The sequence below is a fragment of the Triticum aestivum genome, chromosome 2A, assembly GCF_018294505.1.
Source record: "Triticum aestivum cultivar Chinese Spring chromosome 2A, IWGSC CS RefSeq v2.1, whole genome shotgun sequence".
NCBI lineage: Eukaryota > Viridiplantae > Streptophyta > Magnoliopsida > Poales > Poaceae > Triticum > Triticum aestivum.
The window spans coordinates 596,527,797-596,543,755 of NC_057797.1; the positions used below are offsets into that span (position 1 = coordinate 596,527,797).

The window sequence follows — 15,959 nt, forward strand, 5'->3', positions numbered from 1 at the left end:
GAAATGGGAAGCTATTCAGCTGGGTCAGACGCCTATATAGTCAGTTTCCCGTCTTTTGAGGACTTGGACAAGGTGGATGGTATTCAGATGAACGTGCTGTCGGTTAATGCTCAGATGACCGTATCCGCATGGAAGTCACAGGACATCCCACATAAGCTCGAGCTTCAGCAGATTTGGCTCCATGTTGACAGAGTTCCCCATACTGTGCGTCATTTTTGGGGTCTATGGGTTGTTGGCACCTTGATGGGCAAGACCCTGGATGTTGACCTCTTTAGTCTGCGACGACGTGGGGTGGTCCGTATTCTGGTGGCTATGACGAATACTCGAATTTTGGAGAAGGATAAGGACGATGCTGGGCCTTTTCTTGCTACAGATGTACTGGTTAAGCTCAAGGGCTATGCATTCAGGTTCAGGAGAGAGCCGGCAGGTTATGTTCCTGATCCAGATTTTGTACCGTTCATTTGGAGACGCGAGGGTGATGATGCGGACGATAAGGACGGTGCGAAGGAGAAGGATGATGCCATGGACACCTCCGATCACTCCGGGAACCCATCCAACCAACCGTCGTCTAGTGTTGTTCCTACAAATGTTACTCACGCAAATGTGGTCTCTCGTGGTGCTCCGGGAGGTAGCTCTATGATTATGGCAGTGACACCTTTCAACCCCTCGCCGCAAACACCTTCTGATTTTCTACAAGAATATGATGCCTAAACTTGAAACAAATAGGCCCTAAGAAAAGATGGTACGAGCCTATTTGGGACTCCTCTGATCCTTGAAATTCAGCTCCGCTTCAGAAAATACAAGCCAAACGAGGTAGCTCCACAATATGCCGCTCCACAAAAAAACTAGAACTTGGGGCACAGCTCTCAGTTTTTTATGAAGCTCTTCAGGGGGTGCTCCAAAAAACTCTAGAAGCTGGAGTTGGGTGGAAATTACCCACCACTGCCACCAGTAAGTGAATACCCTTTCGTTTCTCCCCCCTCGACCAATCAAATAGATCCTTTTCACCAAATTTATCATTCTTGAAGCTAGAGCTAGATGGAAGCTAAACATTCTCTTTGATGGTGCTACAACTTCTGAATGAAACTGCTCCAAAGTGAATTTAGTGGAGCGAAACTAATTTTGGTGAAGCGGAGCAATCCCAAACAGGCCCAATCTCGACACTTTTGAGAGGCCTTCTGTTGAGTTTGGAAGTTGAATGACTTTTATATGTGCTAAATTATTCTCCTTTTGAATACATTTTTTTTGCAAGAGAGGAACTTCTATTGATCACGTATAGTGAGTAAACTATGCTAGCTATCTTCATGGGGGAATAACGAAATAGCAGGCAGTGCGTTGTCGCAAGTGACCCAAAGAACCAAGGGTATGGCTCGCCACGTTCATGTGTCCTAGCTAGACTCCTTTCTTGAGCCAGAATCCATCTGATCGCACAAACACGATAAACATACCTCAACCGATCCACCTTCTTGGGTTGCACCATCTGTAGCATAGTCCATTTCTACAATCAATGGCAAATCTAATCAATGGAGTGCAAGTCGAAGCCCTTCATCCATGGTTGTCATCCCAGCCTCCTGGGAATCACAACAATGGAAGATCACTCGTGTTGCAGCAAAGATACCGCTCCTAGATGATCACCCAAAATCATTCTAGCCTTCATCATCGTCTTTCTTCATAAAAAAGCTCCATCAATGTTCAAGTTTGGCATGGGGCATGTCTGGAGGTTCCCACCGTGGCCTATATGAGATTTCATGTCGGCTCTTTGGTCTAGTTCCAGAAAGGCAAATCACATGCTTACCCCATAGTCAGGTATGTTGATGGGTATTGCTCAATCGCTAGGAGCGATGTGATATTGCTTGATAGGAACCTTCGCAAGTCTCCGACCGAGTCCTGGGGTTTACGATGCATGACCTCCTCTGCACGTCCGTCAATTTGTCCAGCAAGCAATGTTGGCGGTTGAAATGTTATTTTACTTTACCTTTAGAGCAAAAAAAGAAAGAATTAGTGAAAGATTACGTAGTTGACTAAATTTAGCCTTGAGTTCAAGCATGGCAGTTTTGGCTCTAGGGAGCACTTGCTTCGGCGGTGAACAATAAATTCAAAAGATATAACAAACAAATTGAAAAACTGTTTTTTTTTTTGCACGTTCACGTTAGTGTCAAAGCGTGCATGATAATTTTTATACGAAAAAACAAAGTTAAGTAGTCAAGAAAGGCCAAATATTTGTCAGCCAATTTGCATTTTTTGCACACATAGAAATGCTTTGGCATTCCACCTAAATGTTTACAGATAACATTTAGACGAGAATATGTACATATTTAATTTTTCGCTTTATTTTACATTTACAAAAAAAAAATTGCGAGCGGAAGCAAATGCTCCCCAGAGCCGAATTGATTGTCCACTTGAGCTTGAGTTCAGAAGAACAGATATGGTCTTTTAATCATTTTTCGCTAAATTGTGCCCTTTCTAACATTCCTTTGAGCAAGTAACTGGCCAAGAAAGCATATAAAGCTCTAGCAATTTCTTTGCGAGGACCAATATGGTTTTTTAATCACTCGGTACATATTTCATTCCTCTCAGGTACCACAACCAAGGCGTAGCAAATTAGACATCAACCAAAAGAGAGCTCAACTTCCTACTGCGATGTAACGAAGGCAAGTATACCACTTAAATTTAAGGAAAGACTGCACAGAACAACTCAAACTAAGGCCAACTCACATATTCCATCACATTCACATTAGGCTATTACACTACAAAGAATGCCAGAGTTAAACTCACAACTGCAGTAAAAGCAACCCCTGGTAAGCCCTGTACATGTTCCAACCCCCTAATTTGAGTAACAGTTGGAAGATCAACATCTGCAGATACATATGATATGAGGAAGGATCTAAAACGAACAAACTAGGGCCAAGGCTGGCATTTTTCTTAGGAGTATTATTTTTGCTGCCTATCTAAGGGGCTCTTCAGACTATGGAAAACACATTCCATTCACTATCACTACTGCATAGGTACAGTTGGCCTGGGGAGTATGGAGTTGACAAGCTCCTCGTTTATCTTCACGGGTAGTGGTGGCATCTGCTTCATGATCTCTGGGGCATCATTCATCCTGCAAGCATGTCGCGTGCAAATTATAACTCAGCTCGATTCCTCTATGAATGAAACTCAGCCATCATGCTTTTTCTTGAAAGGAAAAAGGAATGATGATTTGAATCTTAGAATCCTTAACAATTTGGAGACAAAAAACTTTACGCAAATTAAAGGTCGATTAGATATGATGAAGCATTGGCATCTTGACGGGTACGAGCATCCGGTCACTTTTTACAATGAAAAAAAAGACGAGCTCCTAAACTGGATTTGATTAAGCGGACGGATATTGGTTTTCTTGAATTTCTCATGCCGCAAGAAACTGACCTTATAGGCCTATAAGTTTCTTGTAGCAATAGTAGTAACACTGACTAGCAGATGTTTTGCCAAAAAAAGTAAAATTGGCTAGCAGATGAATCCACACAAGACATTCATCTACTGTGAACACACATATATGATGTGCTAATGTCGGAAGAAATGATAGTCCTAAAGACAAAATTTATCCTTTCCTTGTGTAATAGAAATTACTCTCTGCCTACTGATAAAAGTGTCTAAAAAGGATACTGATCAATACAGTAATAAATAACAAAAAAAGGCTTGAACTGATGTCATGGATTCATCATTTTCAAAATTTAAGAATATACGGGAAAAAAAACAAGGGAATGAAAGCATACTCTTTTAACACTTTGAGTATGTTACCGGATCAATACTTAATAACAAAAGCCTTAAACTGATGTCATCATCATTTCGAAAATTTAAGAATATAAAATACAGTATAAGGCAAGGAAAGGAAATCATACTCTTTCAACACCCTGAGTATGTTATCTCGAGTTTGGCACAGCAGAGAGATGTTATCCTGTATCTGGAGATGAAAGAATTCAAGTAAGAAAAACAGTCTTCATTTGCAAGTGTGCATAAATCATCACCAAAATAGTCTTGAAGTTTTAAAATGATACCTGCATGGTGCCAAGGTTTGTTGAAATTTGACTTAAAACCTGGGCGTTAGTTTCAAGGAGTTCTCCTGTTGGACCTCCAATTGCTACAGAAAGGAAATAAAAATGAGGAAATGAGCAACTTGGAGTCTAGGCCATCAATGACAATAGTCATGATATTTAAAAACTGGGAGATAAATCACTCTTGAACATAAAAAAACATTATTCAGAAGGATAATGCGAGCAATAAGCATGTATGACTATTCTCAAAATAGTTTTTGACTTAACATTTCGAAATGCACAGAGATGCCAAGACCCATGTGACTATAGACTACATGTCACCTAGTTCACATGCACAAAAAGTTGTGTTTGCTAGTGTCCTTAACCAGGTTATTGCCCTGACACCCACTATCAAGAAGAAATAAACAAAGCAAGCTGCAGTGGAACTGAATCTAGAAACACAACTCCAGTACTTCACCAAATAATTCTAATTCCAGGCATCCAAGCCATACAAGAATCATTTGAGAGCGATAACCGCACAATTCTCACCGGCATATGAAGGATCACATTTTTGTTCAATGGATGGATCTGTATCTAAGATATGAGAAATATGTGACCAAGATTATAACAACTGATCAAATTCTCCGACACAGGATATTAGATACCAAAGGCATAGGGAACTGCATTTCTATTGAACTGAGCTGGTTCCAAAACTGAATCAAAGTGGTGTTAATTGTATAGTATAACCAAGATGCGTGTATCATAATGATTTTCTTAAGAATATAAACATGTCAGTTGATCGCTAATATGATGTTGGAATCAACGATATGAAAACATTTATTGCATATCAGCAGAACCAGTCCTGCATCATATAAGCAGGTTATTTCTTTCACTTCATGCAACACATACAGTCCTACATTGCAGCAAATAAAAACAAGGACCAAACTAGATAGTCAACTGAAATAATTCAGCGAACATCAATATGAGTTACCTTTGGATGAAATTTCGTCATCATCAATGGGAAGTGCTGGAAGGGAGTATGGCGGAACACTCGGCCTTCCAGCTATATGAACAGGTGGTTTCGATGAAGAATCTGCAACCTTCTCCTGCAGCAGTGAGCGGCTGTCAGTTACAAGTTTATTCAAATCTAAATGAGGCGCATTAGCTACATAATCGTGTACAGCTGCCATGTGTGCGCTTGGGTAAGGGCCTTGCGACCTGGTTGAGGTGAATGGGGCACCAGCAGAAGGGCAGTGGAGAATGAAAAGACTAAGGCCCTGTTTGTTTGCGCTTCTGCTTCTGCTTTTGCAGCTTTTCCACTTTGGCAAAATAGCCAAAAAAACTCCTAAATAGGTGCTTTTTGCTTCAGCTTTTGGCTTATACCATCATATAACAATATTGATTCATAAGCCAAAAGCCGAAGCAAAAAGCCCCTATTTAGGAGCTTTTGTGGCTTTTTGCCAAAGTGGAAAAGCTTTTGCTTATTGCTTGCTTTGTGACAGGATAACTGTGTTGTACTTATATAGCTGGCCACAAAACAAGATCTAATGTATACCAAAGATACAATCCATCTATCCAAACATAAAAATGCACTTAACTGACCAGCATACCTTATGTCTAAGTTCCTAACATGAAAGTATGAATCTTTTTTAACTGAAAACTGTAGGGGAGACCCCAACAGTAAATAATATTAAGAAAAGAAAGTATGAATCTAATTCATCCACTTGTGTAACTATGGTGCCAACAATGCCGCAGTCCTCAGCAGGACCTAGGAATGGCTACTGCTCTGATGCAGTCCCCCTGACAGACTTGGGTGGGCAGCCACACCGCCATGAAATAATGGAGCAGAAAGATTAGTACTACTCCCCCCGTCCAAATATATAAGTCCCCCTCGAATTTTGAGCCTAAGTTTGACTAACAAAATATGAGTTATAGGCTATAAAAGTTAGGCTCGAATTCATAGTCAAAATTAGGGTCACATTCAAGGGGGGCTTATATACATGGACAGAGGGAGTGTAAAACAATATTTAGAACTTATTTTGATGAGCTACTGCCCTTAAAGGAAGTCAAAAAACATATTATGGGATGTTTGGGTTGAAAATCAATAGAGCAAAGGCCAGCCTATATTTGTACAAAACAAAACAAGTTCCATAAAAATATGATGTATCTTCAAGCATGAGTTTGTGGTCTAAGACCATCTCCAGTGTTGCAGGAAAGCGATTTGAAGCGAGTAATGAGTTGGTTTCATAGTTTCATACAATGGAGCAGGCATTTCGAAGCAGGAAAGCTTGAAGTCGAACCAACTTGTTGGTTAGATCCCAAGACAATAAATAATGAAAAATACTAGTGAGAACTTGCGTCGACCAGTTGGCTAGCTAGAGCAGGCTGAAATGCTCACAGCCCGCCGACCCGTGCTCAAGGCTCAGCCTCCGCTGGGTTGGTGTTCACCTTTCTTCTTAAAAAATGCACCAATGGCTAGTGTTGGTTGGTCGAGTTTCTTTACAAAACAATACTAGTACTCCCTGTCACCTGTCAGCGCTGCTGCTATCCTGTATGCTGCTATTCGCTTGCCTTTCCCATCAACATTGCTGCCGCTGCTATTCTCTTGCCATTGTTGGTGACAGCGGAAGATAGGTTTACGAATTAAAACATTATGAACCTTAATTGAAGGAAGGAATAGTATGTATGGCCACCGGTGGCTAGCATCGAGATTTCATTTTTGGGCTAGCAGAGCGATTTGCCATCGCTTGCGGTGGATTTGGATGGTGTCCCGTTAAGTTTGGATGAGGAGAGAAGGAACCAGAGGGGGAAGAAAACATGCCTAGATTCCGTTTTGTTACCGTTTTCTTTAGTTCTGAAGGTAACTCCCAAACATTGATGTTATGCACTGGACGGAAAAATCTCAATGATTCCAATTGTAACCCTTTCTACTTCGAACCAACGCAACATTGGAGATGGTCTAACAAGCTAAATACTGGACACTAAGTTTCATTCAAGTTCAGAAAAATGTTCTGCCTCATACTCTGTTAATACGTGAAAGGAGCATACATCCTTGCGTTTATAAAATGGATATTTCAATGTAACCACATGAAGTTCACATATGCATCTGCAGTGCATAGTCATTGATGAAAGTTTTAGCAGAAAAATTCCAACGCATAATCGAATATCAAAGAAATACTAGTAGAATAATATGCTCGAGTTTTAGAGCAGATTTCTTGATTTCTTCCTTTGGGAAACAAACCTACAAAAAGTTAGTCGATCTGGAGGAACCACTCAAACTTGCCAAACTATGTGCAACCAAATGCTGGCATTTCCCAACTTGTTACAGCATTGATTTCTTTAGTTGCATTATAACAGTCATAATTGAGGAAAAAGGGAAATTGGCAAACCTTTTTGTCCTTGCTTTTCTTTGATGAGCTGTGGTCCTCTTTCTTTCTTTTACCACTCTCCTTTTTCTGCAGGTTGAATGCATAGCATCAGATCATTGCTGAAACCCAGTAAGAGACTGGGTACCATGATAACAGAAATGCAAAAGGTGCATTCCAAGTCTATATTACTCACACTCATCCATCTACACCGCAAAGCCACATCTCGAACTGTTTTCTCTGGCAACTTTATGGCTATTTTTGCATACCGAATAACAGGCGCATCAGATGCATACCTGAGAGCAAATATCAAGGAACATCAATGGAGCTGTGAGGCGCAAAAACTATGGTGCACAAAGTTAGCGAATTCATAGAGCCCTCAAATTGTTGTTAAAACAGTGAGTACTACTTTTTGAGCCCAACTGCAATCTTGATTCTGCTGTCATTTTGATGACAACAAGGCGACTAGGTGCCTTGTGCATAGGTGCTTTACCGCATTATATGGGTACCGAATAATTGGCATAATATACCGTGTTGCAGAATAAAGCATATCTATATGGACAGAGAAGAAAGGGTGGATAATATATATTCTGAGAACATTATTCACATGTCCAAATAGCACTAACATTTGAAGAAGAAGCATATTCACATGTCAACCTGAGGGGGCAAGATTGATTAATCTGAACCCAGAAGGAGGCGGTAGCAACTTGTAATCTCCACTACATGCTAACGAACCTACTTAATTCTCAAAGTTATCGACGAATTATAGCCACAGACGTCCGAAGTAAGAACTCAAACCCTCCACCTCGTCCAAATTGACGAAATCCCAAAACCCGCGTAGCCCAGCAACTCACTTGACGAGCAGCTCGTCGAGGATGGCCTGCTCCTCCGGCGTCCACTCCCGGGACAGGCCCGGGTCGTGCCGGAGCGCCGCCGCCGTGCCGCCGGAGCTAGGGTTTGCTCCCCCTCCCCCGCCCCCACCTCCTCCTCCGCCGCCGCCGCCGCCGCTAGAGTGGGACCCGTTCTGGGCGGCGGCGCTGGCGGGCGGCGGGTGCCCGTTGGCGCCCATGCCTCCCAATTGGCGCGAATATTTTGGCTCCCTGGGGGAAGCTGGAGCTGCTGCTTCTGAGCGAGTGTTGGGGGAGCTCCTGTCTCTCCTCTTCCCGCTACGAGTGGATGTGGGGAATAAAGAAGTTTTTTCCCTTTTATTTTGGGGATCTTCTCGATCCATTTGGGGGTTATATGTTGGAGCCGTTCGCACTGTGCGACCGTAGGCAGCGTTTTCTTTTCAAAACTGCCCTTCTTTGCGGAAAACCGGCGACTTTTGGGGCGTAAAACCAGTGCTTGCTAGTAACATGTACTCCCTCCGTAAATTAATATAAGAGTGTTTAGATCACTACTTTAGTGATCTAAACACTCTTATATTAGTTTACAGAGGGAGTACCGGATAAAATGCATACTGATACTAGGCATGGTATTAATTGCATACTGATATTAGATAGGATATTAATTGCATACTGATATTAGGATGAATATTAATGATATATTAATTATGATGCTCCGTTGTTTACGCTGATGTTAATATTTGGTAGTACTAAATATGTTGAGTGTTCATCATTTGAGCAGTTTAGGTCGTTAGATTTTTTTTAGGGATTGAATTGACATAGTTTGATGGTTGAGATTAGTTGGTTCTTTTTAAGTCCTTTTATTTTGGTATATACTAGATATATAGATTTGTGTGGTTTCAGAACTATCCTAGGGATGTGTTTGATTAGTCAGTAAAATGTAACATGTTTGCGCCGGTAATAGATAGCTCCAGATTATGTTTGTTTTGGTTGAGCTGTAATCCATTTACACGGCAACAGATCCCACCCTAGAAGAAAATTGATTCCACTCAAAATCGGGCGTAATGAAAAATGGCCTCACGCGTTATCAGTTATCTCTTCGGGTGATTTCTTCTCCGTGAGTCAGTAACAAACTCCAGCAAAAGCTCTGCCGCCCTGATCTCCTCCTTTCTCAGCCTGGCGAAATCGATGAAGCGGAGCTGCTGGGGCATGGTGGCGCATCAATGAGGCCGAGAAAGGGAACGACCATGGCCTGCAGACAAATGATGGCGACGAGCACTCGCAGGCTGGTTCAATGCCATCGCAGCGGTCACCATGCCAGCGCAGCAGCTCTAGACGTCGTACAAATGACACCTCTTTGCTGCTTCACATGTGGACAACATCTCCAGTTGTAGTAGACCACGTCGCATGTCTCTCCAAGTCAGCTGAGCCAACCTACAGTCACAACAACGATGACGAGTCGGCTCGGCCGGCTCCACCATGCCATCGTTTGAACGACACCTCCGCACTGCCTCCGCCATAGAGAAGGGGGTGAGACATGAGAGCATTGACATCCTTTCAGTTAATAGACGAAAACTGAGATCTGTGTAATCGATTACGTTACATCCCAATTAACCAAACAGGTTCCATTTTTTATCCATTCCGTTTACATTAACAATGCTATCTAATTACGTTTACATTTACATTCCTTCTGGCGTTCCAAACACCTCCTAAGAGTAACTCCATATATGACAGGTCCATGAATGATGAAAATGAACATAAGAAAAAAGAATTGGCAAAACTTGTTGAGTATCTTTTGGAGTTAGAAGAAATCCACTACTTGCAAAGATCAAGAGCAACTTGTTATTGATTGAAAAATGGTGACCACAACACTACATCTTTTTCAAGTTTTTGCATCGTCTAGGAGAAGGAAGAATTAATAAAAAATAATAAAGGATGGCAATGATGACGTTTTGGAAGCTATGGCAGCATTAAGATCGCACATCCAAAATTATTTCATTAATCTTTTTACATCAAAGGTGCGGCAAGTGAACCCATATATTATTTAGAAAGTGCAAACCGAGGTATCGGATCAAATGAATGATGTGTTGATGGCAACATTCACTCGAGATGATGTTTTAATGCAGTTTTTAGCATTGATGGTTTCAAGGCACCAGGTCTGAAATGGGCTTCATGCAACTTTCTTTAAGAAGTTTTGGCATATTTTGGGAGATGTAATTACTCAAGTGGTGTTGCTTGCTATTAACTCAAGGCAAATACCGGCTGAATGGAATGATACCTATATTGTTCTTATACCTAAGATTGAATCTCTTGAGCTGGAAACACAATATAGGCCTATTTAGCATATGCAATGTGCTTTATAAATTTATCTCAAAGATGTTACCATCAAGATTGAAAAATAGTCTGCCAGACATTTTCTCTCCTACCCAGAGTGCCTTTGTACCCATCAGACTTATCACCGGTAACATCCTTAATGCTTATGAGTGTGTCCATAAGATTAAAAACAAAAGATCAGGACAAGCAAGATTATGTGTAGTGAAGTTGGATATGCACAAGGTTTATGGCCATGTACAATGACTTTTCTTGAGGAGCATGGTGCAAAAATTTTGGTTCCATGAACAATGGATCAAAATGATGATGGCATGTGTTAGCTCATCGAGGTATAAGGTGGTATTTGATTCTCAAGAGATGGGTATTTTCAACCCCTCCGAGAGGTATTAGGCAGGGGGTCCCCTCTCCCTTATCTTTTACCTCTTCGTGTAGAAGGTCTTTCTAGTATGTTGTAGCATGAGGAAGTTGGTGCCATGGATGGGACTAGAGTGTGTAGAAATGCACCATCTGTATCACGCCTTTATTTGCTGGCGATTCTCTAATTCTCCTGAGACCCGATGTGTTAAATGTGACTACCTTACAGCACTGGACACCTATTGTTAAAGTTCAGGACAAATGGTTAGTTTGGCAAAGTCAAGTATGTTTTCTTAGTCTAAATACTAATGTCAATTCTAGAGCGGAGATTGCCAAGTTCTTCATGTCGATACTGAATCATTATCAGATAAATACATAGGACCTCCAGCTATGGTGGGGGCCTGATAGAAGTGATTGTTTCAAGCACTTTCCTAATAGCATTAAAATGTGTTTGATTGGTTGGATGAAAAAGCGATTATCTATAGGCGGCAAAGAGATACTTTTGTAGGAAGTATCCCAAGCCATACTAGTATTTGCCATGTCTTTCGGCTTGCCTAAGGATGTCTGCAGAGATAATACAAATATTATTGCTCAAATTTGGTGGGGTGGTGATGATGAAAATAAAAAGATGCATTGATTTGCTTGGTGGAAGCTATGTTTCCCAATGAGTAAAGGAGACATAGTTTTCATGGATCTCTATTCTTTTAAGTTGGAAATTTCGTTGCGCAATGGTAGAGGTTAATTATAGACCCAGAGTCTTCGTGTGCAAAGGTACTGGAAGTGAAATATTTTCCAAATGGGAGTTTGTTGCAAGCAACACCAAAGAAGAAGGGGGCGTCATTTACATGGCAAAACATCTTAAAAGGACTTGACACATTTAAAATAGGATATGTATGGAGGATTGGTTCGAGCAAGGCAGTCAATATATGGAATTATCTTTGGATTCCAACAAGTCCAGATAGATAGGTTATTACACCCCATGGCCAAACAATCTTATCTCCAGTCAATGATCTTATTGGTATTACAAATATCTTCAATATAATGGATGTTCTAAGGATCTCGCAAATGATGTTGAATTATCAGGAATTCACTGATTTCATTGCCTGGCACACGAACATAACGTGATCTTCTTTGGTTCGAACTGCATACCATGTAAACTGGGTGCACTCTTATAAAATATGATATCTCGGCCAAGTGGTTCTATTGGCGGTTTGGAGTATATTATGGAATCTAAAGGTTCCACATCAAGTGCAGATTTTGCTAGTGATTTTAAATGTGATTATCCCCGGGAAATCGATACTAACTAATTGACACATCAGTTCAGACAAAGCTTGTCCTATTAGCCATTATGGTGATGAGGATATCTGCCACCTACTCTTCTAGTGCACACATGCTTAGGACTTAGGGTGTCATCTAGTTATAACTGATCCTATTGTCATGACAGTTTAGGTTGATAGATCGGGTCAACTGTCATGAACAGCTGTTGAATTTACTTGATAGTTCTTTCATGTTAAATCCAAGTCTGAACATTAAACAAGTGCTTGATGTGGGTACTGCTGTTTGATGTCTACTACACAACCTTCTTCTTGTAGACGTTGTTGGGCCTCGAAGTGCAGAGGTTTGTAGAACAGTAGCAAATTTCCCTCAAGTGGATGACCTAAGGTTTATCAATCCGTAGGAGGCGTAGGATGAAGATGGTCTCTCTCAAGCAACCCTGCAACCAAATAACAAAGAGTCTCTTGTGTCCCCAACACACCCAATACAATGGTAAATTGTATAGGTGCACTAGTTCGGCGAAGAGATGGTGAAACAAGTGGTATATGGATGGTAGATAATAGTTTTTGTAATCTGAAATAATAAAAACAGCAAGGTAGCAAGTGATAAAAGTGAGTGTAAACGGTATTGCAATGATAGGAAACAAGGCCTAGGGTTCATACTTTCGCTAGTGTAAGTTCCCTCAACAATACTAACATAATTGGATCATAAAACTATCCCTCAACATGCAACAAAGAGTCACTCCAAAGTCACTAATAGCAGAGAACAAATGAAGAGATTATGGTAGGGTACGAAACCACCTCAAAGTTATTCTTTCCAATCAATCCGGTGGACTATTCCTATAAGTGTCACAAACAGCCCTAGAGTTCATACTAGAATAACACCTTAAGACACAAATCAATCAAAACCCTAATGTCACCTAGATACTCCAATGTCACCTCAAGTATCCGTGGGTATGATTATACGATATGCATCACACAATCTCAATTCATCTATTCAACCAACACAAAGGACCTCAAAGAGTGCCCCAAAGTTCTACCGGAGAATCACGACGAAAACGTGTGCCAACCCCTATGCATAGGTTCTCAATGTCACGAAACCCGCAAGTTGGTCACCTTAACATACATCAAGTGGCACGTGGTATCCCATTGTCACCACAGATATCCACGGCAAGACATACATCAAGTGTTCTCAAGTCTTTAAAGACTCAATCCGATAAGATTACTTCAAAGGGGAAACTCGATTCATTACAAGAGAGAAGAGGGGGGAAGAAACATCATAGGATCCAAATATAATAGCAAAGCTCGCGATACATCAAGATCGTATCACCTCAAGAACACGAGAGAGAGAGAGAGAGAGAGAGAGAGAGATCAAACACATAGCTACTGGTACATACCCTCGGCCCCGAGGGAGAACTACTCCCTCCTCGTCATGGAGAGCACCGGGATGATGAAGATGGCCATCGGAGAAGGATTCCCCCCTCCGGCAGGGTGCTGGAACGGGTCTAGATTGGTTTTTGGTGGCTACGGAGGCTTCTGGCGGCGGAACACCCGATCTAACCTTCGTTCTGGAAGTTTTAGGGTACGTGGATATATATGGGTGCAGGAGGTACGTCAGGGGAGCCACGAGGGCCCCACGAGATAGGGGGGGGGGGCGCCCCCCACCCTCGTGAGCACCTCGCTCCTTCCTTGACATGGGGTCCAAGTCCATCGGGTGGCTTTCGTTCCAAAAATAACTTCTCTAGTTGATTTTGTTCCGTTTCGACTCCGTCTGATATTCCTTTTCTTCAAAACACTGAAATGGGCATAAAACAGCAAATCTGGGCTGGGCCTTCGGTTAATAGGTTAGTCCCAAAAATAATATAAAAGTGGAAAATAAAGCCCAATATTGCCCAAAACAGTATATAATATAGCATGGAGCAATCAAAAATTATAGATACGTTGGAGACGTATCAAGCATCCCCAAGCTTAATTCTTGCTTGTCCTCAGGTAGGTAAATGATAAAAACGATAATTTTTGATGTGGAATGCTAGTTGGCATAATTTCAATGTAACTATTCTTAATTGTGATATGAATATTCAGATCCATAAGATTCAAGACAAAAGTTTAATATTGACATAGAAACAATAATACTTCAAGCATACTAACTAAGCAATCATGTCTTCTAAAAATAACATGGCCAAAGAAAGCTATCCCTACAAAATCATATAGTCTGGCTATGCTCCATCTTCACCACACAAAATATTTAAATCATGCACAACCCCGATGACAAGCCAAGCACTTGTTTCATACTTTTGATGTTCTCAAACTTTTTCAATCTTCACGCAATACATGAGCGTGAGCCATGGATATAGCACTATAGGTGGAATAGAATGGTGGTTGTGGAGAAGACAAAAAGGGAGAAGATAGTCTCACATCAACTAGGCGTATCAACGGGCTATGGAGATGCCCATCAATAGATATCAATGTGAGTGAGTAGGGATTGCCATGCAACGGATGCACTAGAGCTATGAATGTATGAAAGCTCAACAAAAGAAACTAGTGGGTGTGCATCCAACTCGCTTGCTCACGAAGACCTAGGGCATTTTGAGGAAGCCCATCATTGGAATATACAAGCCAAGTTCTATAATGAAAGATTCCCACTAGTATATGAAAGTGATAGAACAAGAGACTCTCTATTATAAAGATCATGGTGCTACTTTGAAGCACAAGTGTGGAAAAAGGATAGTAGCATTGTCCCTTTTATATTCTTTTTATTTGGCCTTTCTTTTTTTGGCCTTTTTTTGGACTTTCCTATTTTTTCTTTGGGGGGGGGGGGACAATGCTCTATTGAATGATGATCATCACACTTCTATTTATTTACAACTCAATGATACAACTGGATACTAGAACAAAGTATGACTATATGGATGCCTCCGGCGGTGTACCGGGATGTGCAATGATGCATGAGTGACATGTATGAAAGAATTATGAATGGTGGCTTTGCCACAAATACTATGTCAACTACATGATCATGCTAAGCAATATGACATTGATGGAGTGTGTCATAATGAACGGAATGGTGAAAAGTTGCATGGCAATATATGTAACGCCCCGAGACCGATGTGCCAGGTGTCCTCTAGTTCTTCGCTGTTGTTGCCTTGTCATTGCTTGCGTGTCATGCATTGCATATCATGTCATCATGTGCATTTCATTTGCATACGTGTTTGTCTCATGCATCCGAGCATTTTCCCCGTTGTCCGTTTTGCATTCCGGCGCTCCTATCTCCTCCGGTGGTCATTTCTACCTTCTTTTCATGTGTGGGGGTTAAACATTTCCGGATTGGACCGAGACTTGCCAAGCGGCCTTGGTTTACTACCGGTAGACCGCCTGTCAAGTTTCGTACCATTTGGACTTTGTTTGATACTCCAATGGTTAACCGAGGGACCGAGAAGGCCTCGTGTGTGTTGCAGCCCAACACCCCTCCAAAGTGGCCCCAAACCCATCTAAACCTCCTCCATCATCTCGGTCGTTCGATCACGATCGCGTGGCCGAAAACCGCACCTCACTTGGACTATCCTAACTCCCTCTACCTATAAATATGTGGCTCTCCCCGATTTTTCGCGCAGTCCAAAACCCTAGTGTCTTCCCACTCCGCCGCCGGACATGTCCGTGCCCGCCGGACACGTCCAGCCTCCACCTCACTCCGACCAACCAGAGGCCGCCACGTTGCCCTCCCCGCCGCCGCAGCCAACCGACCGTCGCCACCTCAGCGCCTCACCCTCTCTCTCCTCTCCC

General features: G+C 41.8%; 1 protein-coding gene across 1 annotated transcript; it reads right to left on the reverse strand.

Annotated features, from left to right (window-relative positions):
- Positions 1-2,701: 2,701 nt before the first annotated feature.
- LOC123189644 (homeobox protein Hox-B3) lies at positions 2,702-8,582 on the reverse strand. The gene is made up of 7 exons (XM_044602105.1): positions 8,233-8,582; positions 7,575-7,674; positions 7,403-7,468; positions 5,005-5,119; positions 4,038-4,120; positions 3,882-3,943; positions 2,702-3,103 (listed from the first exon to the last, which is right to left on the reverse strand). Exons 1-7 carry the CDS (start codon positions 8,445-8,447, stop codon positions 2,995-2,997), a joined length of 750 nt encoding a protein of 249 aa, XP_044458040.1. The 5' UTR covers positions 8,448-8,582; the 3' UTR covers positions 2,702-2,994.
- Positions 8,583-15,959: the final 7,377 nt, after the last annotated feature.